At 38.2% G+C, this 25,134-nt stretch overlaps 2 protein-coding genes across 2 annotated transcripts; both read right to left on the bottom strand.

Annotated features, from left to right (window-relative positions):
* Positions 1–241: 241 nt before the first annotated feature.
* LOC134497023 (vomeronasal type-2 receptor 26-like) lies at positions 242–11,937 on the bottom strand. Its single transcript, XM_063302738.1, has 8 exons — positions 11,788–11,937; positions 8,422–8,625; positions 8,090–8,265; positions 7,567–7,858; positions 6,503–7,348; positions 4,743–4,970; positions 2,734–2,860; positions 242–1,143 (listed from the first exon to the last, which is right to left on the bottom strand). Exons 1-8 carry the CDS (start codon positions 11,935–11,937, stop codon positions 242–244), a joined length of 2,925 nt encoding a protein of 974 aa, XP_063158808.1.
* Positions 11,938–13,858: 1,921 nt separating this feature from the next.
* LOC134497022 (vomeronasal type-2 receptor 26-like) lies at positions 13,859–24,415 on the bottom strand. The gene is made up of 5 exons (XM_063302736.1): positions 24,272–24,415; positions 21,084–21,935; positions 18,731–18,958; positions 15,614–15,740; positions 13,859–14,757 (listed from the first exon to the last, which is right to left on the bottom strand). Exons 1-5 carry the CDS (start codon positions 24,413–24,415, stop codon positions 13,859–13,861), a joined length of 2,250 nt encoding a protein of 749 aa, XP_063158806.1.
* Positions 24,416–25,134: the final 719 nt, after the last annotated feature.

Genomic DNA, 25,134 nt, shown 5'->3' with positions numbered 1-25,134 from the left:
GACTTCAAGTGTATGTATCTCAGAATGGCCATTTTATCATCAACCACTGCAGCAATTGAAACTTTATATTATTTTAAATTTAACCTCTCATATAATGAAAGGAATTATAAATACTCATATGATGATCTTTAAAGCAACTCTCAAATTTGCTGCCTGAGGAGATTGACTACCATTGTCTAATGATAGTTCAGTTCATCAGTTGAAAAGAAAAACACAAAGAAAACTTTGCTGACAATACCATTTAATTCACTCTTTTCATTAAATGCTGCCTTCTGTTGAGATCAGGCCTCATCATGATGATGTAGCATTTGGGGAAAAAGACACAAGACAGGAGCCCAGCACTGGAGGCCAATATGGAGAAGATCTCCACAGCCACCATGTATTTGCCTTTGGTACTCATGTAGGCAGGGAGAAAAGACAACCAGACACTGCAAAACAACAGCATGCTGAATGTGATCGATTTAGTTTCCTGGAAAGTGTCTGGTAGCTTCCTAGCTACGAAAGCTACAATAAAACTAACAAGGGCCAGGGAGCTCATAAAACCTAAAATAGAATAAAACATTGAAGCTGATCCTTCATTACATTCAACAATTATTTCAGTGGTTATGGAGTGCATATCAAAATCTGGGAAGGGGGGAGAAGTTCCAAGCCACACAGCACGAAGAACACTTTGAAGGAAAGTACAGAAAAGAACAATAAAAAAGGACAGTTGTTTCCCAAGCCATGTCCTCATCCTTGATCCTGGCTTGGTGGCCATGAAAGCTAGAATGACAGTGATGGTTTTGGCTAACATACAGGAAACTGCCATTGAAAAAATGATACCGAAAGCAGTTTGTCGAAGGAGACAGGTCACCTTCGTGGGTTGACCGATGAAAAGTAGAGAACAAAGGAAGGAGAGGAGGAGGGAGACAAGGAGGACATAGGAGATACTGAGGTTATTTGCCTTGACGATGGGAGTGTTGTGGTACTTCAGGAAGATTCCAAGCACCAATATTGTGATGAAAGAAAGGACAAAAGCCATGGTAGCTAATCCAGTCCCCAACAGTTCTTTGTAGGATAGGTAACTTATATGCTTTGGCATGCATAAATCCTGGTTGTTATTTGGATAATGATCTTCTGGGCATTGGAAGCAATCATCCATATCTGGAAAGCCAAATGAACATATTTAAGTCAAAATATACCAGAAGGCCCTTGGTACATAGCATGATATACATAAATAAAATTGAAATAAAATTCTTTTTGTACATGATGATGCACCTATTTATATAGATAGTGGTAGTATGATGAATGAGCTCCAGTGGAATAAGTTTTTCTAGGTCCAGATTTCATACTAAAAAACACATTGTTATTAAATATTGGTATGAAAAGATGTTATTTTGTATCGTGTACTAGCTTGTTTCTCTTAGATAAACTATATATATTTCCTTCCTTCCTTCCTTTTTCCTCCTTCCCTCCTTCCCTCCCCAGATATTGATCTTAATAATTTCTCTGGATAATGTTAATATTTCCCTAAGTTGTACTGAAATATGCAATTTTAGTTTGTGTTTGTGTGCATAAGTCTTTTGGAATAGAGAATTCTTATTTAGATAGTTCTTGAATAGAAATAAAATTTCCATGAATCATTGGGATATTTCAGTTGTATTTCTGTTAATTATAGTATATAGAACCTGGACACTATATGGGGAAATTTGTGTTTCTTAACAGAGAACAGTTTAGTGGGTTTTTAAATTTAAGTTTATGTTTTTTAGTCCAGTGCATATTTGTGTAACAATGGTTAAGTTAGAATAAAGTAGTAAAGAAAAGAAGAGAAAGAGGAGGAGGAGGAGGAGAATGGTCTTCCAGGTACCCTGTATCAATGCAACAATGAACGTACTTCTTTGCATAGGTCAAGAACAGCTGTCCACTCAACAATTTGGTCCTCACACTCTTCACTATCTGCAGCTTTTGAATCCATTGAAAAGGAAGCCCCTGACAGAGTACATTACAGTAATCCATATGTCAGGGTTTCAGTGTCTGAACAATGGTAATAGACTGATTGGCATGCCAAAGAAGAGCTGGTAATAGATGCTCTTGGCCAAAGAGGTGATTCTGACCTCCAGTGGCATCAATAAATCTAAAGAATATCCAAACTGCATGTCTATTCTTTCTTGGAGTATGACACGCTATTTGGAATGTCACTCTTCTATTCCAAGGCCAAGGAAATCCCCTTGGACACAGCCTGTAATTTCCATACCAAGGTCTCTGTGTGCTGGATTCAATATCAGTTTCCTGCTTCTCCTCCACCCAATCACTGCATTTAGGCACTGTGACAGAATATTTCCAGCCTCTCTTGATTGAGATGTTATGGAGAAGGAGAGCTGTGGATCATCAGCTTGTTAAACCCTTAAAATCACAGAGAGGGAAGGGACAATTTAGCTCAATCCAAGCCTACTCAGAGTAGGAAATGACATGAAAGCATCTCTGTAAGGTAACTGTCTAGCTTCTGCTTCTGCATATGTAATCAAGGAGAACCCACATAATTGACTTCATTGTTGAACTGTTATTTTCTAACAATCATAACTGCTCTTAGGTCCAGTTCTGAGGTGGTATTTTCCTAGTCCCAATTTTTGACAATTCAATTTGTTGCTGAATTGAAAAAAATATAAGAAAACCCTAGCTTCACCCAGCCCCCAGTGTCCCTCTATCAAATGTTTCCTCCTTCCCTCCCTCCCTCCCTGTCTTTCTTCTTCTTACCTGTCTGGTCTGAGATCTTCCCTTTTGAACATGGAGTGCAATCATAACAACAAGATGATTGTCCTTCAATTTTGGTCTTTCTGTAACCTGAATGGCACTTTTCATTACAGAGTGAAAGAGGCCATTCCTATCCAAGAATGAAAAAAAGATACTTTGTGTCAGCACCTCAGCATTCAAGCATTCACACAATCACAGTCAGGAGGCTTGGAATCCTTAAACTGTTTAATGAAGTGAAATGCAGGGTACAGAGACCGAGCTGTGAATAAAGAGTTCCCACACAAACTTACTTTTAAAACTACAAAGCTCTAACCAGTCCCCTTTCCCATGAAACCACTCAACCCCCTCCCTCTATTCCAGGTGGTGTTTTTGCTGCCTTGCAGTTCCACGTCCTTGGCATCCCGGTAGCCATAATAAACATAGGAATGTTCCAGACACTGCATCTTCACACCCCTCCCTCCTGGAGAGAACCAGGCTACCAGTAGATAAGGAAACTATGGCAGATGCCTTGACAAAGGTTTAGAAACCTTTGATTGGGGAACCTGACACTTTGAAATATAGAAAAAGAGTTGTCAAATGCTGCATCTGTAAACCTATAGATATCTAGGAATGGATGGCAGCTTTCCATTCTCTCTCATTTAGATGAAACCAGACATACAATACATCAACAGTTCTGGGACATTTGAGAGGAGAAAATCCCTCCAGCTTCTCAGGTTGGAGTCAATTTTGTGACATTAGAAGGCAAAGAGGATGAATGGAAAACTAGATGCATGAACAAAAAACTGAAAATTGGTCATCTCTCAACAAACAGAAACAAACTTTTTTTCTGAAACACTCAGATAAGTCTATATGAAACAAAACTCAGGACACAATATTATAAAATTTCTTTTCATCAGCTGAAACCCCTCTGGAATCAAGCTCAATTTCTGATGGGTAGATGGGCCCATCTTGTTCTTTGTTGACTATAATACCGATGTAGTTTTCCATTGCATTTATTGTTTATTTATTAATTTATGCATTTATTCAACCTCCTATCTTTCCTAAAGCCGGGAATTTCCACCAAAAGTAACTAGGTGCTGCTGGGTGCATGCACCATTATTTTAGATAGATTCAAAAATATAGTCATCAATATTTTGTGGTTGTCTTATACAACACTGCTGGATAAGGCCTTCAATTTCTCTCCCCAAATTCTATCCTAACAGTGTCACTGCCTAAAATAGCAATGATCTAGCCTGAATATATAATTTGGAAAATGTCAAAACTAGTAGAAACCATTTCAGAGAGTCTGGGACAGGCACGTTCTCCAATCATCCAGATCGAGTTAACATTGATTAGAGAAAAAGAAAAGAAGATCTCCAAGATGCCTCCATTTCCAATAGAAGTATCTCCATAGTTTACAGTGATTTGAAAATCAGTGCAACCATTGACAAATTTTACTGGGTTTTATGATAGTCCTCATGTATCTACAAAGGATGCTCATCATCCAGTTCAGAGGGAAGGATTGGTATTTGCTCATTTCAGCAATATGATTACAGAATTCTAGATTTTTTTTTTAATCCTTTCAATCATGTCCAATTCTCAGAGACTGTCTGACAAGTCCCTTGGCAAGGTTTTTCAAAAGTGGTTTGCCATTGCCTCCTTTTTAGGGCTGAGAGTCAGGAATTGGCCCAAGGTCACCCAGCTGGCTTTGTGCCTAAGGTGGGGCCAGAATTCATGGTCTCCTTCTTTCTAGTCTGATGCCTTAGCCACTGCTCCAAACTGGCTCTCACATTAAATTCAGATGCAGAAAATATACGCTCTTCACAAATGGTAAATTCAGGTATACTAATCTTAAAATTGTTGTCGCAATAGGATATTTGCAAAGCAAATTTAAAAAAGTAATCAGAAGTGCATATTTCTTCAGAATGTGGAGTACAGAATATATATGCTATCTGTTGAGGTAAGAACCTGAATATTTGTGATTGGCCATAATAAAATTGAACCATTCCAGGTTGAAATGAGATGGACCTCACCTGATTAAACTGGTTGGGCCAAATGATCTTCTCTTCAGAAACAGTCAACCATTTGTCAGAAACTGCTCCTGGATCTATCCTTCCAACTTTGACCCTAAGAAATGTCTGGTTTGGAAATGTGATCCAGTTTATAATATCAAATCCTGCAACTAATTCCCCATTTTCATCAAAGGAAATCTTCTCTCCAGTACTGCTATTAAATGACATGCTTCGCAGAAAGTGGTGGAGCTTTTAAAAAAGGGGATGAAAAAGTTAAAATGATGGAAATGCATTTCATTAGATCAGTGTCAATACTGTAGTTAATTATCCCTCAAAACTTTCAGTGGGCTACTGCAAGGGATCTAGCAATTCAGCAAATAATGTTAAATCATTTTATAGAGAACCAATATAATATTTAGAAATAATCATTACTATATGATTCCATTCACAACTTGCATATATATTACAACATCCTGTAAATTGGGGAACCATATATTTTATTACTAGTGAATGACATAGTATACAGATAAGCCAAGGAAAAATTCTTTTTCTGCAGATGTAACATGCAAGGCGCATTTTAAAGTGTTGAGATAGTTTACCAAGAAAAATACAACATTTTCTTTAATTCATGGGTTTTCAATTCAGTAGAAATATCTAAATGATAAATCATGTTTTCTCTACCATAGAAATTGCCAAGTTTGTCTTTGCTAAACTACAATGATGTTTCACAATTTTTTTCAGGGCAAAAGAAGGTTGTAATTTTAATCTTTTCTGACAAATCACCATAAATATATAATTTGAAAATGAACCCAACAAATAAAATAAATAAGTTATATTAATGGCATTGCTACTACAGGAGAAGTGGCACTAGAATTTGGATAATAATGGGATATTTAAGCAATGCAGTCAAATTTTCTAAACAGAAGGAATTAGAATTTGAGATAATTCTGGAATTAGAAAGCAAAACAATATCTTGTAGAAAGCAAACCATAAAGTATAAAAGACACACAGCTGGTCCTGTCCACACACATAATGTATACAACATAATGTATACAAAGTATACAACACACACACAATGCTGGTGCATTATGACTAACACTTGCAAAATACACAGCTGGTATTAAATACACAGCCACTGGTCACAAATATCAGACGTTACTAAAAGGTGAAAATATATCTGATAGTATTAAGTATGAAAGGCTGATAGACAACTTTGCAACTGAATCAACATACTGTATCTGGTGAGATGTGCTAATTAGTCTGCTCACCTTCCATGACTCTTGAGTAAGGAAATGGTAAATTGTTTTATATACAAACAATAAGATATAGCTTGCATAGCTTGCGTATATTATTATAAACAGTTGTAAACTGAAGAACCATATATTTTATTACTAGTGAATGACATTGTATACATATAAGCCAAAGAAAATATCTTTTTGTGCAGATGTAACATGCAGTTTTCATAAATTACAAAGCAGTATTTTAAAGTTTTGAGACAGTTTACAAAGAAGGATATAAGACTTTACTTAATGTATGGGGTTTTAATTCAACAGAAATCTAACTGATAAATCATGTTCTCTACACCATAGAAATTGCCAAGGTTGTCTTTGCTAAGCTAAAATTATGTTTCACAACTAGATCAGCCACTGGTCACAAATATGAGAAGTTACTGAATGATGAAAATATATCTGATACTATGAAAGAATGAAAAAGCCAATAGGCAACTTTGCAACTGAACCAACATACTGTATCTGGTGAGATGTGCTAATTAGTCTGCTCACCTTCCATGACTCTTGAGTAAGGAATTTCTGTCTCCTCACTGACCTTTGCTGGCCTTGGAAAGAGTACAGAAGATGCAAAGCATGTGCAATTGCATAGACGGCATTGTAGACACTGTAGCTGTGGGCAGTCATGCTCATTTCAAACACAGTCTTAGGGAGAGTCTCAAGTTTCTCCTCCCCAGTGCAGATATTCTCATCCTCTTCGTCTACAGAAGACATTGGGAGCAAACAATTAAATGTCTGTTGCCAGAATTCTGTTAAAAAACTGTCTCCTTTAGCCAAAGCTGGGTTTCTCACCCGAACAAAATTTTGGAATCCTGATACTTCCTTTGATTGAACTGAAAGGGACAGAGTTCCATGAATGAAATTAACATTCCAACTCCTTTGAAAGAGAACGGATGAGAAATCTGCATCTGCTGTCATAACCCAGACTTTTGTGTCATATACCACATCACCAAACTCCAGCAGGTTGAGTAAAAACCTTAAATTTAACATACTGTGAAATTCACCATGAATAAGCACTATATTAGTTGTACTGTTGAAGACTACATTTAAAATTCCATGTGCCTCTCGTGCAGTTTTTTCATTGCCATTGAAAAATCCACCTGGCATTTTTTCCATAAATTCAAAACAGACACCTTTTTTGGAAAACATGGGAAGAACATTCCTCCACAAAGTCTCTGCTATGTTGCCAGTATTAAGGTAGAACAGCCCAATCCAGGTCCAGCCAAAATGCAAAAAAAGCTGGAGAAGTCCTTTATACTGACAGATTGCGTTTGGGAGCATCCAGTAAAAGAAACGAGATTGTGTCTGGGTCTTGGTCTCTAGAGTAGAGCTATACACAACCTAAATGAAACCAGGAAATGGGAAAGGAAAACTGTTAGGTCCATTGAGAATTGTGATTCTTTTTTTCTTTTTTTTTCACATTAATATCTTTGCTACATTTAGATCTTCAAGTGAGATCATCCAACCATTTTATTCCATGTCTCCAAAATATATAATAAAATTAATGAAAGATTAGAAACATAAAAAAACTAGCCTTGTGATTTCCCCAAAGAACTTACCTGCACAAACTTGTAGTGATTCAGGATGGTGGCCATATCAACAAAAACCATGGAACTTGGTCCCGCAAGAACTGCTATCAGATTATTCTGGAGGCTACATTTATAGTTAGGAATGAATCTATTTGGAGTGGAGAGGAGTTCCATTGTAGCTACGTAGGTATATCTTGGACTAAAATAATCATTGTATATGTTGAAGCCTAGGGTGATGTTCGGTAAAATGAAGGGACTTTCATTAATCTCTTTCACAGCAAAAACCAAAGCTAAGATGTGTTGGTAGTTCTGAGTTGGTAATCTGCAAAAAAAAAGAGAGGGAGAGAGAGAGAAAAAAAGATAAAAGAAAGAAGAAATTGAAAACTACTGTATTAACTTTGGAATTTCAGCACCTTTAAGAAGGAAAGGTTCTTCTCTCATATGTTAATAAGGTGTAATAAGCATATGAGTAGTGAAGGATTGAAATATTGCATATTTTTTAAAAAGGAAATGGAAAAAAAAGTGTGCAATTTTAAAATACACAGCTACTTACATGTGATCCGAAAGTATGTCCTGGAATGGGTGTCTTCTGAATTCCATTATATTAAAAAGAGGGAAGGTCTGGGAGAGAATGCCGCCAATGATCCGGTCTCCTGGCTGATAATATTTATGAAGAAAACGAATAGGCTGGGTCCCGGGGCATTTTAGCACTGGAACCCTGCAGACACTCTTAGGAAGGGGCACTAATATTAAGAATCTGAGTATTATAATCATGAATGAAAATCTCCCTGTAAAAGAACATTTCTCCTCATGGCACATTAACACTGAAGCAGCCTCAAGTTGCAGATCCCAAGCCAAGGAAGCACAAGGCAAACCATCTCTCACCAGCTTCTTAATACAGTCTCTCTCTGTAGCGTCCCTAACTCTGAAGTGCCCAGGGGATATCTGAGCCTCCTTTACTTTGATCTGTGACATCAATAACAGCCACCGGAACTCTCCCCAGACCCAAAGAAGCTGCAGGCTAACTCGCAATCCATAATTACAGGGCAGACAATCATTCTGGGTTGATTCCCATGCAGTAATTTCCCACTGGTCCAGAAAAAGAAAAAGAAAAAAAGAAAAGAAAGAAAAGGGTTGCTTTTGAAAGCAACATAAGAAAGCAACAACATTTAAATAATAGAAAAGCCCTTAGGAAGTCTCTTGAATTCAAATTTTGGTGGCTTTTATGACTCACTACCTGACAATTTAAATCATTTCTCTGAGGAAGGAAAAGCATATGTAATTAGCAGACAAAGGAGCCGAGGAGTGGAAAAGAGGTTGCACTGAGAAGAAATACAAAATCTTGGTGTGTCTCTCTATGGTTTTTCATGCCAACTTTCTCTTACTGGTTCCCATTGACTCTGCTGCTTGGTAGCAGAGGGCCTGAAACTTTGGCCCAGTTGTATAAGTCCCTTCCTTCTTTGAGGGCCTCCAGCCAAGACTATCTAGAGACAAAGAAGGTATTTCCCTTCCTGACTCCTACACCTGCCTCTCAGGTGAAGGGGACAGTGGCTGTAGTTACATGATCCTAAGCATCTCTGGCTTGCAAGCAGGCCTTTCACGTCACACTCACCCCCTAACTGTATGTATGAATGTGGATATATAGGCCTATACTGTATAACCTGGTTGAACCTCCTCAGAAACTCAATAAAGTATTATAATAATAGAACTGAAGCTATTTTTGACAGATAGTCTCTGGCGTTTAAAGCTAATAATGTTGATGATGTACTATGAAATCAGTGTTGACTCTTAGTGGCTACATAGATAGAATTTCTCATTTTTTAAAATACTTTTTTATTAAAGCTTTTAAACAATAAGGTTAAAAGCTAACATAAAGTAAGAAAGGAAAGGGGAAAAGAAGGAAGTCAAAGAAAAAAAGAAAATACAAGAAAAAAAAGGTTAAAGAAAAATAGAAAAAGAAATATATACAGCAGTTATAAGTACAATATATTTTAACCTCTCTCTCTAACAATACATCATATTACTTTTCTTTCTATAATCTGTCCTGTCTAATCATCAAAATCATAAATCAAGAGTTCATTTTTTTTTATTTTTACACAAAAAGTCCATAAGAGGCTTCTAGTCACCAATAAATGTAAATAGTGTCTTTTTCTAATCACCGAAGTCATTTTATCCATTTCAGCAAAATCTGTCAACTTCACCAACCATTCTTCCATAGTGGGTAGTGTTGACATAGAGAGAATTCCTCCATGATGATCTGTCCCCAAACTGGTCCTTCAGATCTCTTCCAGCAGTGCACAACTGTGGCAAAGTCCCAAGTGGACAGAGAGGCAGGGGACTGACTTGTGAGTAACAGCAAACCAACACAGGACTCCAAAAATATAGAAAACCTGCTGCAGTTTATTCTTCCAGACCCTTAAACATTCAGGGTCAGGGGTTGATAATGAAACCAGTCTCTTTGGAGTGTCAGCAGACCAATCCAAGAACTTACAAATAAATTATCAAAATAAAATAGCAAACCAAAGGATAAAAATGGGACAGGCATCAGCTGTTTGAGGCTAGTTATACTCCTTCACACTAGCACTCAATTGGCATCTGAGAAAACAGGCAAATCCCTACTTGTGAAGACTCTGCCCCCTTCCTTTCATCACATAAGAAATTCCAACAGAGGAACTGGCTCTATTTAGGGCCTGACAGATAAGCCAGGTCCAAACCAGGCAGCATGGATGGGTGGAGGAGTCTGTTTATACAGGCCTTGATAGGGGTAATTTCCAGCCTTTCCTCTGCAGGCTTCTCTTTGTTCTCCTCCTCTGGTATCTGCAGTCACAGTCTTCTCCCCCACACCCACCACCTCCCCACTCTTTCAATGGAGCAGCCTTTAGGCTTGGCCAGGTCCACAGACTCTTACAGTCAGGAGCTTTGGCTTACTTATGAGGAGGCTGGTGTTTTCTTTCACCACAACTTCAACTGTTTTCCTGGATTTCCACTTAGAGCTGTAGCAGATTCCCCTCTGCCTCCTGCTCAACTGTCATCAAAGAAGGATGCCATGGAACCCACTGATACAAACACTGAGATGAAGTCACCACAGAAGAATAACATTATCCATTCTAAGGAGATCTTCACTCAACAAGGAGCTTGTCTTAAATTTTCCAAGCTACTAAGTGGACGTTTGGGGGGGGGGGAAGTACTGAATTTGGGGCCTGTTTCCACCCACATGGTATATTGCTGGATTAATTTCATCTTCATTTCAGCTCTGGAGAAGTTTGAAATTCTTCTTCAAGAAACATGGGAGCAGAACCCCATAGAATTAAAGCTATATAGCTGCTTCCTTTTGACCATATTATAAACCTGGAAAAAAGCAAAACCACCTCTTTGTTTCCTGCTGTTTGCAGACAGCAAGATGAGACACTAAGATTTATGGAACAATTCTTTGAGCTACAACTGAATTTTTTAGTAAATATAGAGAAATTGCCTAATGATAATACTCTGAAACTTTCTATGAGTTTAATAAGGAGGCTGAATTGTTCCTGTATTTCTTGACAGAGACACTGGTATTGTATAAGGAGAGAGATTTAAAATCAGCCTTATCTCTGCATAGCCTGACGTAGCTGATCCTAGAAGGTGGATCACAATAAGTTGCATTTCACCCATTTAATGGAAATAAACACATCTGCAGTAGAATAAATGGGTACAAGGCGAAGTGGAAGCAATAAGTACTCGAGACCTAAATAGCCAAACATTCATTCTTATTCAGAGGTAATAAAACCAAGGTAATTATTCTTTCTGACTGCAAATTCAGGGAATTGTGGCCCATTGCAACAGACAGGTACCAGCGTCAAGAAGGCTGGATGTTCTTTTTTATTTTATATATAGTTTTTGTTAAATAAGTTTTTCCATAGACTAAAAATACAATACAAATTTTAAGTTAAAGATAAAAGAATAATAAAAAGTAACATAGAATGAAAAAGAGAAAAAAGAGAGACAGAAAAAAGAGAGATAGAAAAGAAGGAAAAAAAGAAAAGAAAGAATAATGAAGAAGTGGCTTCTGATCTTCTTAACAGCAATTATAAGTATATTTATATTTTACCCCCTCTCTCTCAGGTTACATCAAAATTCTTTCTTTTCATAATCTACACTTTCTAATCATCAAATCCATAAATCATCAGTTTGTTTTTATTTATTTATTTTTCAGCAAAAAGTCCATAAGGTGTTTCCAGTCACTAATAGGGAAGGTTGGATGTTCTAAATTACGTGGTTCAGGAGAATATCTTCCATGCCTGTTTCTGTCTCCTGTGCAATAGGATGGACACTACTGTAGATGCTGTAGCTGTGGGCAGTCATGCCCATTTCAGACATGGTCCCTGAGGGATTCTCTAGTTTCTCCTCCCCAATGCAGATCATCTCACCCTCTGTTTCTAGCATGGAAGTTGGAAGCAAACAATTAAAAGTCTTTAACCATAATTCTGTTAGAAATTCATCTTCGGTGTTCCATTTCTGAGCAAAATACTGGAATCCTAGAACCTCCTTTGTATGTATTGCAAGGGATATAACACCATGTATGAAATTAAGATCATGGGGAGTAAATATATAAAATCTGATGGCATTATGAAAGAAAATATCAAGGTGGCAGAAGGTCTATGTCTACTACACTGCAAGAAAAGTTATAATTTAATAGTGCATTTATTTTTGTCAGAATTTGGAGACTAGAAAGTAAGTAGGTGCCCTTCCTCAAGAAGCCATTGCTTAGTCCAGTTGTTTTGGATAATTATAAAACAGTCTCCAACTTCCTTTTTCTGGGGAACATTGTGGATCTGCAGTTATGAAAGGCCCAGGAAGACACAGATTATCAGGACCAATTCAATCTAGGATCAGGCCAGGTAACAAACCAAGACCACATTGATTGTTCTTGTGGATGGCCTATGGTAGGACCACAATGTGGGGTGTGCAGCTACCCTGGTCCTACTTGATCTCTCAGCCTCTAGAGGACACTTTTTCTGTAGTTTTCTCCTTCCTCCAGGGACAGTTTTAGAAAACGCTTCTCTTTTGGAACAAGGTTCCATTCTACCCAGCATAAACTCTGCTGGTATTTTTGCCACCAAAATGTTGGGTGATTGATTGTTACTGAGAATGTCTTTCCTCAGCATGATGCTGAATGTGATGGTTATCATCATCATCATCATCATCATCATCTGCTTTATGTTTTAATTATATATTACTGTATTGGAGTATTTGCCACTTGGAGCTACCTGAGATTGAAACACAGTGTCAGCACCTGTTCATTCAAGCATTCACACAGTAACAGTCAGGAGGCTGGGATCCTTTAATTGTTTTAATGAAGCAAAATGAATGGCACAGAGGTAAAGCTGCAAATGGAGAGTTCCCACTCAAACCTAGATTTAAAACTACATTCCCTTAACTGGTTCCCTATCCCATGAAAGTATGTCACACACACCCCTTCCCATCCCGTTGGTGTTTCCGGTGTATCTCAAACCATTGTCCTTGATGTCCTTGATGTCTCCCATCATGAAAGTGTAGCCATAATAATACACTTCACGCTCCAACTTCACACCCCCTCCCATCTGGCAACAAGGAGTCTACACCATTGATAAGGAAATGATGGCAGATGCTCTGATAAGGGGTTCTGTGAATCCCTTGATCAGGGGGGATCTGACACACAGGATTGTTCATTGAGTGTCACATTTCAATGAGACAAATTGAGTCACTTATTGAGTGGAATGAATGAGTGAGTGAGTGAGTGAATGAATCAATCAATCACAACAGGAAAAAATGGACACAGGATACACATACTGAATGTACAATCTTATCAATAGTTTCCTGAAATAAATCCCATTGACTTCATAAGACTTGGTCTGCATGAAAACTGCACTGAGAATAGGTCCAAGCACATAAGTCTGCCTCCTTCCTCCCTTGATCTCCATGTATTTAGCTGGGAAGTCTGTAAGACCAATGTAGCTACACTCACTTGACCCAGAGTGAAGCTGTTCACATTATCTGGGACTTTAAAACCAGGCTTGCATAGGAAATTGTACCTATGGACACCAATGCATACCTCCTATGAAAACACTCTAAGGCTTTGGACTGAAATTGGTGAACCTAGTATAGGCACCCCACTTTGTATTAATTTTAAACTTTCATGTATGCAGCTAGATGCTAGATGTGGCCTTTAGACTACATAAATTATTGTCAAAAACTCACAGAAGCTAAGGGAATAATCAAATTATGATGTATCTATCCCTTTCCTTTGTTAGAATCTATACAATTTTTGAATTAGTTAGCTGAATGCCACAAATACTAAACATTTTTAATGTTTTATTCTTAGCTGTTCCCTATTATTTAACTCAGGTTTCACCAAAATGATATAGATTTTGGGAAGAAAAATACAAATCAGTAGCCCAGCATTGGAGGCCAAGATGGCAAAGATCTCCACAGCCACCATATATTTCCCCTTGGTACTTAAATAGGCTGGGAAAAAAGATAACCAAACAGTGCAGAATATTAGCATGCTGAAGGTGATAAACTTGGCTTCATTAAAAGTATCAGGCAGTGTCCTGGCTAGAAAAGCTACCATGAAGCTTACAACAGCCAATAAACCCATAAAGCTGAGGACACAGTAAAACATTACATTGGAGCCTTCATTACATTCTAGTATAATTTCTTCAGGTAATGAATGCATGTCAAAATCTGGAAATGGAGGAGCAGTCACCAACCATATCATACAAATAATTGTTTGAACAAAAGAGCAGGAAAGAACAATGGAGTTGGCGAGGGGTTTCCCCACCCACTTCCTCATTTTGGAATTCGGCTTGGTGGCTTTAAAAGCGAGAACCACAATGACAGTTTTGGCCAAGACACATGAGACAGCAATTGTAAAGATGATGCCAAAAGCACTTTGTCGAAGAAGACACGTCACCTTCTCAGGCTGGCCAATGAACAGTAAAACACAAAGGAATGAGAGCAGGAGAGAAATAAGGAGAGCATAAGTGAGATCCCGGTTGTTGGCTTTGACAATGGGAGTGTCTTGGTTCTTCATGAAAATTCCAAGCACCAAAGCTGTGATTAAAAAAAGGAAGAGAGCAAGAATGGCCAAACTAATTCCTAAAGGTTCTTGATATGACAGAAAGATGATTTCTTTCACAAGACATCCGTCTTGGTCATGGTTTGGAAATTGTCCTTCTGGGCACTGAACACAATCAACCATATCTGAAAGAGAATTCATGTCTACAATCAATGTGCAATATTGCAAAAGTCCTAATGAAATCAATTAGGATTCATCTAAAACAGACATTTCCAGCCTTCTCCATCACTGACTCACATTGTTGGTTGGGAACTATTAGTTCAGAAATTTTAATACTTACTAGCCCCATTGTATGAGTCACTATCATATTTCTGCAAGGCTACAATTAAGAAAATCAGGAATTCTTAATGACACATACTGTATCTTGTTTTGTCTATTTTATATTATGCATTTTCTTGATTTTATATTTGTAACCTAGTTTGTTATGGCTTTAACAGTACACACAAAACAATCCCATGTGTATATCTTCATCTGCAGATGCTACCACCATGATTTAACTGAACAACTGTTCAAATACAAGGCCAGCCCTAAAGCAGTATATATCTACCAATATCTTGTGTGTGTGTGTGTGTGTGTGTGTGTGTGTGTGTTAGAGAGAGAGAGAGAGAGAGAGAGAGAATTTTAAAGTCAATGTTGACTCTTGGTGACTGCCTGGACTAGTCTGTAAAGATTTTTGAAAGTGGTTTGCCATTGCTTTCTTCCAAGACTCAGAGAGTCAAAATCACCCAGCTGATCTCATACCTAAGGTGGGACTAGAACTCACAGTCTCCAGATTTCTAACCTGGTGCCTTAACCACTACACCAAACAGGCTCTCATGTCTATGTCTATGTCTATGTCTATGCCTATGCCTATGCCTATGCCTATGTCTATGTCTATGTCTATGTCTATGTCTATGTCTATGTCTATGTCTATGTCTATGTCTATGTTCTCAGTCTCACAGAGCAAATATTTGTGATACATCAGTATATTATGTGTCTTACCCTTCTGATTCGATATCTTCCCTTTTGGACAAGGAAAGCAATCATAGCAGCAAAATGGTAGACCTTCTTTTTTTCTCTTACTGAAACCTTCAAGGCAGTTGTCATTGCATATTGAAACGGGGCAGGTCTAGAGATAAAAGATATAAAGTAGAATGTTGTAACATGCAAATGATATGTGTAGAGAGCTTGTGTAATACTTTGGGATGTATAGTTAGGAACTGGATTGATGCATGGATTTGGTAACTATTAAAAATTCATCATTTATGTAGCAGACTGTTGAAATTTCTGCCATGGTTTGAGTTTTGCATGCTGATAAACACATTTTCCACTCCAGGAATTTTCTCAAAGATTTATCTACATTTATTTACCTTTTTATATCCTACCTTTTCTTCAGAAGGTCAATGTGACTTATGTGGGGATCATATGTCATTTTATCCCCATAACAACAAGCCAGTAGGATAGATTGGACTGAGAGAGAATAACTGGCCCCAGTATATCCAGTGGGGCTTTGAAACAAGCAATGCGTGGAAGTGGAAGAAGACAATAGGATAGGAAGGACAAGAGACCTCTTCCAGAAAATGAGAAACATTGGAGGTAAATTTCAGGCAAAAATGGGCATGATAAAAAACAAAGATGGCAAGGACCTAACAGAAGAAGAAGAGATCAAGAAAAGGTGGCAAGAATATACAGAAGACCTGTATAGGAAGGATAACAATAACGGGGATAGCTTTGACGGTGTGGTCAGTGAGCTAGAGCCAGACATCTTGAAGAGTGAGGTTGAATGGGCCTTAAGAAACATTTCTAATAACAAGGCAGCAGGAGACGACGGCATCCCAGCTGAACTGTTCAAAAGCTTGCAAGATGATGCTGTCAAGGTAATGCATGCTATATGCCAGAAAAATTGGAAAACACAAGAATGGCCATCAGACTGGAAAAAATCAATTTATATCCCCATACCAAAAAAGGGAAACACTAAAGAATGTTCAAACTATCACACTCATTTTACATGCCAGTAAGGTAATGCTCAAGATCCTGCAAGGTAGACTTCAGCAATTCATGGAGCGAGAATTGCCAGATGTACAAGCTGGGTTTAGAAAAGGCAGAGGAACTAGGGACCAAATTGCCAATATCCGCTGGATAATGGAAAAAGCCAGGGAGTTTCAGAAAAAAAACATCTATTTCTGTTTTATTGACTATTCTAAAGCCTTTGACTGTGTGGACCATAACAAATTGTGGCAAGTTCTTAGCGGTATGGGGATACCAAGTCATCTTGTCTGCCTCCTGAAGAATCTGTATAATGACCAAATAGTAACAGTAAGGACAGACCACGGAACAACGGACTGGTTTAAGATTGGGAAAGGAGTACGGCAGGGCTGTATACTTTCACCCTACCTATTCAACTTGTATGCAGAACACATCATGCGACATGCTGGGCTTGAGGAATCCAAGGCTGGAGTTAAAATCGCTGGAGGAAACATTAACAATCTCCGATATGCAGATGATACCACTTTGATGGCTGAAAGCGAAGAGGAACTGAGGAGCCTTATGATGAAGGTGAAAGAAGAAAGTGCAAAAGCTGGCTTGCAGCTAAACCTCAAAAAAAAAACAAGATTATGGCAACCAGCTTGATTGATAACTGGCAAATAGAGGGAGAAAATGTAGGAGCAGTGAAAGACTTTGTATTTCTAGGTGCAAAGATTACTGCTGATGGTGACTGCAGTCAGGAAATCAGAAGACACTTAATCCTTGGGAGAAGAGCAATGACAAATCTCGATAAAATAGTTAAGAGCAGAGACATCACACTGACAACAAAGGCCCGCATAGTTAAAGCAATGGTGTTCCCCACAGTAACATATGGCTGCGAGAGCTGGACCATAAGGAAGGCTGAGAGAAGGAAGGTAGATGCTTTTGAACTGTGGTGTTGGAGGAAAATCTTGAGAGTGCCTTGGACTGCAAGAAGATCAAACCAGTCCATAGTCCAGGAAATAAAGCCAGACTGCTCACTTGAGGGAATGATATTAAAGGCAAAACTGAAATCCTTTGGCCACATAATGAGAAGACAGGACACCCTGGAGAAGATGCTAGGGAGAGTGGAAGGCAAAAGGAAGAGGGGCCGACCAAGGGCAAGATGGATAGATGATATTCTAGATATGACGGACTCGTCCCTCGGGGAGCTGGGGGTGTTGACGACCGACAGGAAGCTCTGGCATGGGCTGGTCCATGAAGTCACGAAGAGTCGGAAGCGACTAAACGAATAAACAACAACATATACTACCTTTTCTTCAAAAGGTCAATGTGACTTATGTGGGGATCATATGTCATTTTATCCCCATAGCAACAAGCCAGTAGGATAGATTGGACTGAGAGAGAATAACTGGCTCCAGTATATCCAGTGGGGTTTTGTGGTTAAGGACTTGAACCTTTGTCTCCCTGGTTCTAGTCCAAAGCCGTAACTACTACACAATAATGGGATATCTTTTGAATCTGTTGCTGACTATATTTTGGATTTATTTTACTATTCTTCATCATTTTATATTATTTTTCATTTTTCTAAACTATATCCCATTGTAATTTGCTATCATTTTTTTTTTAACTTTCTGAACGTCTTGAAGAATCAGATGCCAAAGGGTAGCTGGAATGTTTTTGCTAGATGAACATTAAACATAGAAAATAATGGTTTGAATCAATACTGCTTAATTTACAGATTGGAGAGATATTGCCAACACCACATTTGATCCGTATCTTAGGGCTAGCCCAAGACATTTTCTTTTTGAGAAAAGATCATGACGGTGTCATGTCCTCAATTTCCCATTTGAGGTACTGAAGCCAGCAAAAATCATAGGAAAAAAATAGTTGATCCCTAGTAATGAGATAATATTGTCTATTGCAACCAAGATGGAGGGTTGTTTTAGGAGTCTAGGAAAAAACAACAACAACCAGTTTTGTCCTCAAATGAGAAGAATTGGGTAGCCAAGGGCTGATATTTGGGAGATACTACTACAGGTCCATCCCCACCATAAGACACTCTGCCTAATGTTAGGACTGGCTTTGAGCAAACCACTTTTCCCCTTTGATGAAAACATCTGGAAACACCAGAACAAATGCATTAACCCATACCTGATTGAACCTCCTAGGCCATACAATGTTATCCTCATTGATGGTGAATGAAGTATTTGATGACTCATAGGGGTCTATCTTTCCAACTTTGACTCTAAGAAAAGATTGGTTTGGAAATGTCACCCAGTTGATAATATCAAATGCAGCTATTCTTTCACCATTTCTGTCAAAATAAATATTTTCTCCAGCACTGTTGTTAAATGAAACTTTTCTTAGAAAGTGATGCAACTGAGATACAAAGGGAGAAAAGTCATAAGAATAATTATTTAATAAGAGATGCATGTGCTATATTTAACTATTTCTTTCAGAAGGAAGGAAGGAAGGAAGGAAGGAAGGAAGGAAGGAAGGAAGGAAGGAAGGAAGGAAGGAAGGAAGGAAGGAAGGAAGGAAGGAAGGAAGGAATTTAAATAAATGCAGGAGGTGCGAACAGGTATGATCACCTATTGTTGTTCATTAATGAAACCATGTCTGGAGTAATAGCTTTACTGAAACTTTCAGTACTGAATTCACTGTTCCTTTTATTAACACTGTGCAAAACATTGAAGAGGTCCTTTGCTTTGGTTATGCTTTGAGTAAAACACCCTTTTTGAAACCACAAAGCCTCTCATTTCTAACGAGTGAAACAGGGTTTCCATATTGCCTTGTTTTGTGTTGTTCTGAAAGATTTTCCAGTTGTGGAGGTTTCAGGAGCTAATCTAGGGATCAGTTGACCCTGTTGGGCAAGCATGAGATGTATCCTACTAAAGCTGTCTGGACATTGTAGTACCAAAAGTCTCTATGACTGTAAGGATATCCAAGTTGTTAGAGATACCAGATCCTTGCAATTAGATAAAACTTGTAGCTTTTCTGAATCCTAAAAAAATCAGGTGTCCTCATTCCCAGTCCCGGAAGACATGTGAGACAGGCCTTGCTAAGGACCCCTTTTCCAAAGGAGTTTCATCTACAGGGATCTTATTGCAGAGCCTTCTCGGTGGCATCACAAGGTCCAATGGAACAACTTGCCCCCATATATAAAAACGACTTCTCCCTAATGAGCTTCCTTAAAGAGGTAAACCTTTAGCTGTGGGAGGCAGCATTAGGGGAAAATTAGGTTATTTTGACTCCACATATCCTTAGATGTATTTAAGAGGGATTTGAAACCCTGTTTATATAATGAAGCAGATAGTTTGGGGGAAGGGGTTGTAAATAGATGCTGAGAATGGTGGTAGGGCTGTTTTAGTATGAATTGTATTAGTAAAGTTATATGGCAGGTAGGTAGGTTTAAGTTTTTATAATGGTAAAAGATTATTTTACTTGTGATTATAAATATATTGTGGTACAGATTGATTTTATATTGAGGGTCTGCACCCTGACGATGTGGATGATCGGGTGAAGTGGCATTTCAGGATCCAAAAAGCAGACCCTGCGACAGTGGGAAAATGCTAGGAAGAAGAAGAAGACAGATTGATTTTATTCATGTTGTTTTCATTTCCTGTAATTTTTACTGCTGTTCACGTCTTATTTGATAATATTTTATTGTAGCTGGATTGTATCCTGGGGCAGTACATTAAAAATAAAAAAAATAAAAATAAAAATAATGCTTCTTTATTGATTTAGGTTCTACTCTGCAGGTGAGAATCTACCTCTGCCATGATAATATATATTTCTTGTTACAGTGTTGTTGTTTTTAACTTCTGTTTTCTTGCTGTGAACAGCTCAGAGCCAACTGGAGTTGAACAGCATATTAATATAAGGAATTATTATTATTATTATTATTATTATTATTATTATTATTATTATTATTATTATGCCAGTGGCTCATATTTTTCCACTTTTCTTAGTACAGACAAAAGTGGAAGACTCTATCCTTGGTTTGGTCAGGGTTGCAATTCAGCTCTAGCCTTTATTCAATAACATCAAGTTCAGACAGAGGAAAAATAAATCTGCACAGGTCACCTGTCTTGAGCCACACAATTCATAAAGGAAGCCAAACCACCATGGCATTCCTAATAGACCTGGAATTGTTTAATGTTCATTAAGCGGTTTAAGTAGACATCTTATTAAACATTCTACTCATCAGTTAACACAAGATGAATCAGAGAGCTGGTGTGAATTGTTCCATGCACTCATTCATCTCTAATCCATTAGACCTAAGAAATGAAATCAAAAGCACATATAAAAAAATACAACAGCAAATGTTGTCAAGAGTCATTGCCAAAGTACTTTAAGTCCAAAGCCATAGAAGGGTTTTGGTGCAATAGAAGGGAAGAAAGACCTTTATCAGTTCTAACATCTTATTTTCTAAGACCTTTATCAGTTCTAATGTCTTATTTCTACAGGTGTCACCTGTACATATTTCCATTTTGGGTTGTACCTCACTTGAATGTTGATTGAGAAGCTTCTGCTGTTTTGACAATGTGTGTTGTTTGGAATTCATTGACTGCACAAAGTGCAAGGCATGTGCCACAGCATGGACTGCATTGTAGATACTGTAGTTGTGGGCAGTCATCCTCATTTCAAAAACATACCCAGGGAGAGTCTCCAGTTTTTCCTCCCCAGTGCAGGTACTCTCAGATATATCTTTCAAGTTTGGAGTAGAAAAGGAACATCCAAATACACTTTCCCAAAATAGCTGGAGAAAGCCATCTTCTTTTTCTGAGCTAGGTTTTCTGCTCTGAAGAAATGTGTGGAATCCCAATATCTCCTCAGAGGGAATTGCCAACGAAAGAGCACCGTGGATGAAGTTTATGTCTGAATTCCTTTGAAAAGGGAGGGATGTGAAGTCCATCTGGGCTGTCATGATCCAAATTTTACTTTCAGACTTAATTGATCCATCATATTCTGAAAATGCTATCAATACTCTTAAAACTAGCATTGTCTGTAGTTCACCATGTGTGAACAAGACATTGTAGGTGTTTCGCTCAGTTACCTTGTATGTTTCAATCCCCCTTGATACAAGTTTAAAGGTTTCAGTAGAAAAACTGTGTTTGGGGAGTCTTTGAATAAAATCAAAGCAGATGCCACTCTGAGAAAAAAAGGGAAGGACATTCTGCACAAACCTTTCCCCATTCTCATCATCAATATAAAGCACCCCAATCCATGTCCAGCTGAAATACAGAAGTAAGTGAAGAATCCCTTTGTACTGATGGGTCCAGTTTGGAAACATCTGTTGGACAAAAGCTTCCTGATGCTTGTTATCCAGCACTGGAGAAGAACCATACATGAGCTAAAGGAGATTTGAAAAGGAAAGCAGGTTTGCAAAATACACATGTATGTGTGTGTATGTATATACACACACATACATAAATTAAATCCAAGATGTGTAGAGGAAAAAAAAATACAAAACACACACACACATACACACTAAAATATAAAGAGACAGATACTGCACATGTACAAATTTACCAAATATGTAAAGTGTTATATTATTATAGTCTAATCCTTGGGAGAAGAGCAATGACAAATCTCGATAAAATAGTTAAGAGCAGAGACATCGCACTGACAGCAAAGGTCCGCATAGTTAAAGCAATGGTGTTCCCCATAGTAACATATGGCTGTGACAGCTGGACCATAAGGAAGACGGAGAGAAGGGAGATACATGCTTTTGAACTCCAACTGTGTTGGAGGAAAATTCTGAGAGTGCCTTGGACTGCAAGAAGATCAAACCAGTCCATACTCCAGGAAATAAAGCCAGACTGCTCACTTGAGGGAATGATATTAAAGGAAAAACTAAAATACTTTGGCAGCATAATGAGAAGACAGGACACCCTGGAGAAGATGCTGATGCTAGGGAGAGTGGAAGGCAAAAGGAAGAGGGGCTGACAAAGGGCAAGGTGGATGGATGATATTCTAGAGGTGACAGACTCTTCCCTGGGGGAGCTGGGGTGTTGACGACCGACAGGAAGCTCTGGCATGGGCTGGTCCATGAAGTCACGAAGAGTCGGAAGCAACTGAACAAATAAACAACAACATGGAGGTAAACAATAGAATCCATCCAAATTTGATAAAATTGTGGTTCCTGTCTGTAATGTCTCATTATTTTAACTTTATCTTTGATTTTTTTTTTCTAATGTGGGTTTTGAAGAGGCCTTGTCAACACACATCTCAACTGTTATGATATCTCAAGGTTTCCAATATTGGGCAATCACTATTTCACCTGCTGAAATGAAATAGACAATAAATTCATTATTTTTCAGCTTGAGGTTTGGTCCAGTAAATAAATGCAGTAAGCCTAACTCTGGGATTCAATTCTTTGTTTAGTAATGGTACTTATTTCCCAAAATTTTTTACAGCAGAATGGTATACCTTCATTGCATAAATACCACAAATGAAGAAATTACCCTTTTTTTCTGACAACCTCTACAACATTTGGAAGAATGATTTTGATATATATGTGCCAGTCTTCTTGCATTGAAGACCAGGAATTTAAGAGCCTGTTTACAATACTCAGAACCATTTCAGAAAATGGCACTGAACTGTATTCTTTTAAATGTGATTGTCAGAAATATACTCATTGAGAGAAGCACATTATTAACTACTTGGGAAACTATTAATTGAGGGATTGTTGTACTTGGAAAGCAATCTTATTACTGTACAAAAATTATGGTTAATTAAAATTGCACTACATTGGGTCTTAGTTTTGGGAATGTGATCCTTGGCAGAACACTCAAGTACAGTTCCTAGCCCCCCCCCTCTCTCCCCCCCTCCTCTCTCTCACATTATCATCTGTCAGGACAAAAAACTCTCAGGATAGCTTTCTAGCCCTCAGCCCACCACTCTAGGACTTATAGGTAAAGGTAAAGGTTTCCCTTGACGTAAAGTCCAGTTGTGTCCGACTCTAGGGGGCGGTGCTCATCTCCGTTTCTAAGCCTTAGAGCCGGAGTTGTCCATAGGACACTTCCGGGTCATGTGGCCAGCATGACTCACGGAAAGCCGTTACCTTCCCGCCGAAGCAGTACCTATTGATCTACTCACATTTGCATGTTTTCGAACTGCTAGGTGAGCAGGAGCTGGGATTAACAACAGGAGCTCACCCCGCCGCGCGGTTTCGAACCGCAAAAAATCTTACCTACAAAACACTGCTTGACTAGATCAAGGTGGAACCTTCTAGATTATCCTGCTCTTTTAGATCACTCCTTGCATTCAGAACATATTAACCCAAGTCAAATGTCCACTTCATACCTAAGGACCACCCAGAGAAAGCTCAGATGGCAACCTTGTGATGAAACATGGCTTGTTTAATTATGTTTTTAATGAATTCCAGAGATGCATATCCTGCTTTTCCACCTAATGTGCTCAAATAACTATACTTAGAAAATGAACATAGCAACCAATTAAAAAAAAAAAATCTGATAGCAATCTAAAACAAAAATTCACCATTCAATGGCTAAAGTGTAATGATTAACATGTAAAAATAGCAAGGCACAATCAACAATGTATGAGAAAGGAGAGAAAGAGAACACAAATACAGAACAGTTCAGATTGAGTTTTTGGTGAAATACTATGAGTGAGGGAGCAAAGCTGGGTGCTGAGAAAGCCCAGGAAAACCTAGAAAGACCATACCTGTGGAATCTTGTAGATACCTAGGATGGGGGCCATATGGCGGCAGACATTTGAGTCAGGTCCCCCAATGACTGCAACTGCATTGTTCCTGCTGTCACACTTGAAGTTTGGAATGAGCCTCTTCCAGGTGGAGAGAAGTTCCATCGAGGCAAGGTAAGTCCAGCTGGCACTCAAATAACTGTTGTAGATCTGGAAGCCCAGCGTGATATTTGGCAGAATGTGTGGGTTGTCATTGATTTCTTTTACAGCAAATGCCAAAGCCAGGATATGTTGGTAGTTCTGAGCCAAAACCCTACCACAAATAAATAAATAAATAAATAAATATTAAACAGATAGATGCATTATTGGGGAGAATCTCTGTGATAAAAATAAATGTATTGCCTCGAATGATGTTTCTGTTTCAAACAATACCTAATTTGACAACCGATGCACCACTTAAGCAATGGCAGAAAGATATATCTAGGTTCATATGGCAAAGGAAAAAGCCAAGGATTAAATACAAAGCCCTCCAAGTGGGTGCTGCTGAGAAACAGTTTTTATTCTGTTGAAAACCTCTTTAATCAAATTATATTTTAAAAAAGGATGCATTACATTGCATCTATGTCAGGATATGCTAGGTGTTACTGCATATTTTAGTTAATTAAATATTGAAAGAAAATGCTGCACCATGATAGATTGTTTTGTTTTGTTTTATTATTTTATTTTACTATTTTCTCTCTGCATATAAGCCCAACAGCAGCATTTCTTTAGTCATACATCTTCCTTTGAAGTTTTTTAAATCTCTCCTCTATCTCATTTAAAGGTGCCCTTGAGTCAAGCCCAGTTGTACAATGTACAAGGTACCCATGTAATTTTCTTAGCAA

The sequence above is a fragment of the Candoia aspera genome, chromosome 4, assembly GCF_035149785.1.
Source record: "Candoia aspera isolate rCanAsp1 chromosome 4, rCanAsp1.hap2, whole genome shotgun sequence".
Lineage (NCBI taxonomy): Eukaryota > Metazoa > Chordata > Lepidosauria > Squamata > Boidae > Candoia > Candoia aspera.
Note: the sequence above shows the minus strand (reverse complement) of the source record. Positions and strands in the feature narration are given on the sequence as shown.

What these genes read in the sequence shown, in the direction of transcription:
- LOC134497023 (XM_063302738.1), bottom strand. Translation starts at nt 11,937, where the DNA reads ATGATCTGCATTGGGGAGGAGAAACTAGAGAATCCCTCAGGGACCATG. An exon ending in TTACTCAAGAGTCATGGAAG is followed by an intron (nt 4,971 to 6,502) that starts GTGAGCAGACTA and finishes CTTTTTTAAAAG; the next exon opens with CTCCACCACTTTCTGCGAAG. An exon ending in GGCCCAACCAGTTTAATCAG is followed by an intron (nt 2,861 to 4,742) that starts GTGAGGTCCATC and finishes ATTCTTGGATAG; the next exon opens with GAATGGCCTCTTTCACTCTG.
- LOC134497022 (XM_063302736.1), bottom strand. Translation starts at nt 24,415, where the DNA reads ATGGAACTTCTCTCCACCTGGAAGAGGCTCATTCCAAACTTCAAGTGT. An exon ending in TCAATCAACATTCAAGTGAG is followed by an intron (nt 18,959 to 21,083) that starts GTACAACCCAAA and finishes TTTGTATCTCAG; the next exon opens with TTGCATCACTTTCTAAGAAA. An exon ending in GAAGATATCGAATCAGAAGG is followed by an intron (nt 14,758 to 15,613) that starts GTAAGACACATA and finishes ATTCTCTTTCAG; the next exon opens with ATATGGTTGATTGTGTTCAG.